This window comes from Octopus sinensis, unplaced genomic scaffold, assembly GCF_006345805.1.
Source record: "Octopus sinensis unplaced genomic scaffold, ASM634580v1 Contig15899, whole genome shotgun sequence".
Classification (NCBI taxonomy): domain Eukaryota; kingdom Metazoa; phylum Mollusca; class Cephalopoda; order Octopoda; family Octopodidae; genus Octopus; species Octopus sinensis.
In genome coordinates, this window is record NW_021833989.1 from 26,915 (window position 1) to 28,898 (window position 1,984).

The 1,984-nt window shown below is 36.5% G+C and overlaps 1 protein-coding gene across 1 annotated transcript; it reads left to right on the forward strand.

The window, feature by feature from the left end:
* Window positions 1–285: 285 nt before the first annotated feature.
* Window positions 286–615, forward strand: LOC118761636 (piggyBac transposable element-derived protein 4-like; the record flags this gene model as incomplete). The annotated part of the gene is made up of 1 exon (XM_036499731.1): window positions 286–615. A coding segment is annotated over exon 1 (330 nt), but the record flags the coding sequence as incomplete, so codon positions are not given.
* Window positions 616–1,984: the final 1,369 nt, after the last annotated feature.

The following is a 1,984-nucleotide window of genomic DNA, read 5'->3' on the forward strand; positions in this document are numbered from 1 at the left end:
GAAGAAACTGGACCAAGCCACAGTCTTTCTCAGGAGAGTAAAGCGATAGACTATTTTTTTTTATTATTTCCAGTGAGTCTGTTTGAACTCATTACGGCGGAAACGAACCGTTACGCAAAATGTAAACAAAGTGAAAGAAAAGATAGTTTGTGGTTTCCCACAACATTAAATGAAATGAAGGACTATTTTGCCATTAATATTATTATGGGTATCAGGAAGTTACCCAGAATAACAAATTACTGGAGTAGCGATGAGCCCTTTGGAGACAAGTATGTCTCAAGTATAATGACGAGGACACGATTTCTAAAATTGACCCAATATTTGCATGTAAGAGACACGAGCAGTACACCAGTACGTGGAGAACCAGGCTTTGATCCCTTATTTAAAATAAGACCCATTATCGACTGTGTTCTAAACACATATAAAACTGTTTATAAACCGGGGAGATGGTTATCAATTGATGAGGGCATGGTGGGCTATAAAGGCCGGGTACGTTTCCGAAAGTACATGCCCGGAAAACCCACAAAATGGTGGATCAAAGTCTGGAAGAATTGCGAATCAAATACTGGGTACTGCTCAGGATTTGAATTTTATACAGGCAAAAGAGACAATCATGTAAGTCAGCATGGCCTAGGGTACGATGTGGTCTTGAATTTATCACTTCCATACCATAACCAGGGCCGTATATTATTTTTTGACCGATTTTTCAGTTCGGTCAAACTTGCGGAGAATTTAGATACTGTGGCAACACATACATGTGCTACAGTGATCGCTTGTAGAATAGGACTGCTGTTGGATATAAAAAAAGCAAAATTAAAAAAAAAAGAGGTGAAATAATTCAACGGCAGAAAGGAAATTTGCTAGCAACCGCATACAGAGATAAGAGGCAGATCAATTTTCTGTCTACCTGTGCACGGCCACATGTGGATGAAAATGGCATGCCGTTTGTGAACCTCGATTATAACAGGTACATAGGTGGTGTAGATCAGCTGAATCAGATGATGTCTTACTATCCAGTTGGCAGACCGGGGAATAAATGGTGGCGATACCTGGTTTGGTATATAGTAACATGAGTATTACTAATGTGTTTATACTATATACCAAATCGTGACCGGCTCGGAAGCGATGCGACCATCTGCGGTTCCAAGCAGATGTAGCAATGCAACTAAGAGCTGGTTATTCCTCAAAAAAAATAACTGTAGGGAGAAAAAGCAAAGCCTGCCAGAGGGATATCCCTCTGAATTCAGCCAATATCCATAAATTAGAAAAAATCGAGGGTTGCAAAAAGCAGTGTCGCGAATGCCTGCATCTAAAAAGGAAAGCTCCTAGTGGATGGGCTGTTGAAACAACTTTCCAATGTGCATTCTGCAAGGTTGCATTATGTCGAGTAGGGTGCTTTAGAAGTTTTCACGATAGGAATATTGTTTGATTTGTATCTATGTGTGATATGATTTTATAAATATTTTCAAATTTACTTCGTTTTTATTTTTCTTTCTGTAATTTTAATTTACTTGTTATTTTAATTTACCTGTAAGGTGGGTGACGAATTTTGATTAATTTCTTTTGTAAATCATTATTGTATTTATGTATGTATCTATGCATTATTGTATCTGTGTATCTATGTATGTGGGAGAGCTTATTTAATCTAGTTGATGGTGTCTGTCTATTTTGTTTTCTAGTTTTCTTCAGAGACAAATTCCAGTCTTTTGATTTACTTATACCTTCATGGTACACCTGTCTTGTGTGTGTTTAAATTCACCTGATGAATCCAGTAATGTGCACAACTCTTCTATAGTAAAATTTTGTTGTATACCTAATTGAATATTAGCTAATAACCCATTTTCTATAGCGATGTTTGAACAAAAATTTTAATAATTTTATATTTTGTTAAATGTACCTGTATCTACCTGCAATTAGAGTCACTTTGTGACCAAAGTTATTGTATAGAATTGGTTGAGAACCTTTCATTAAATTATCTTCCAAA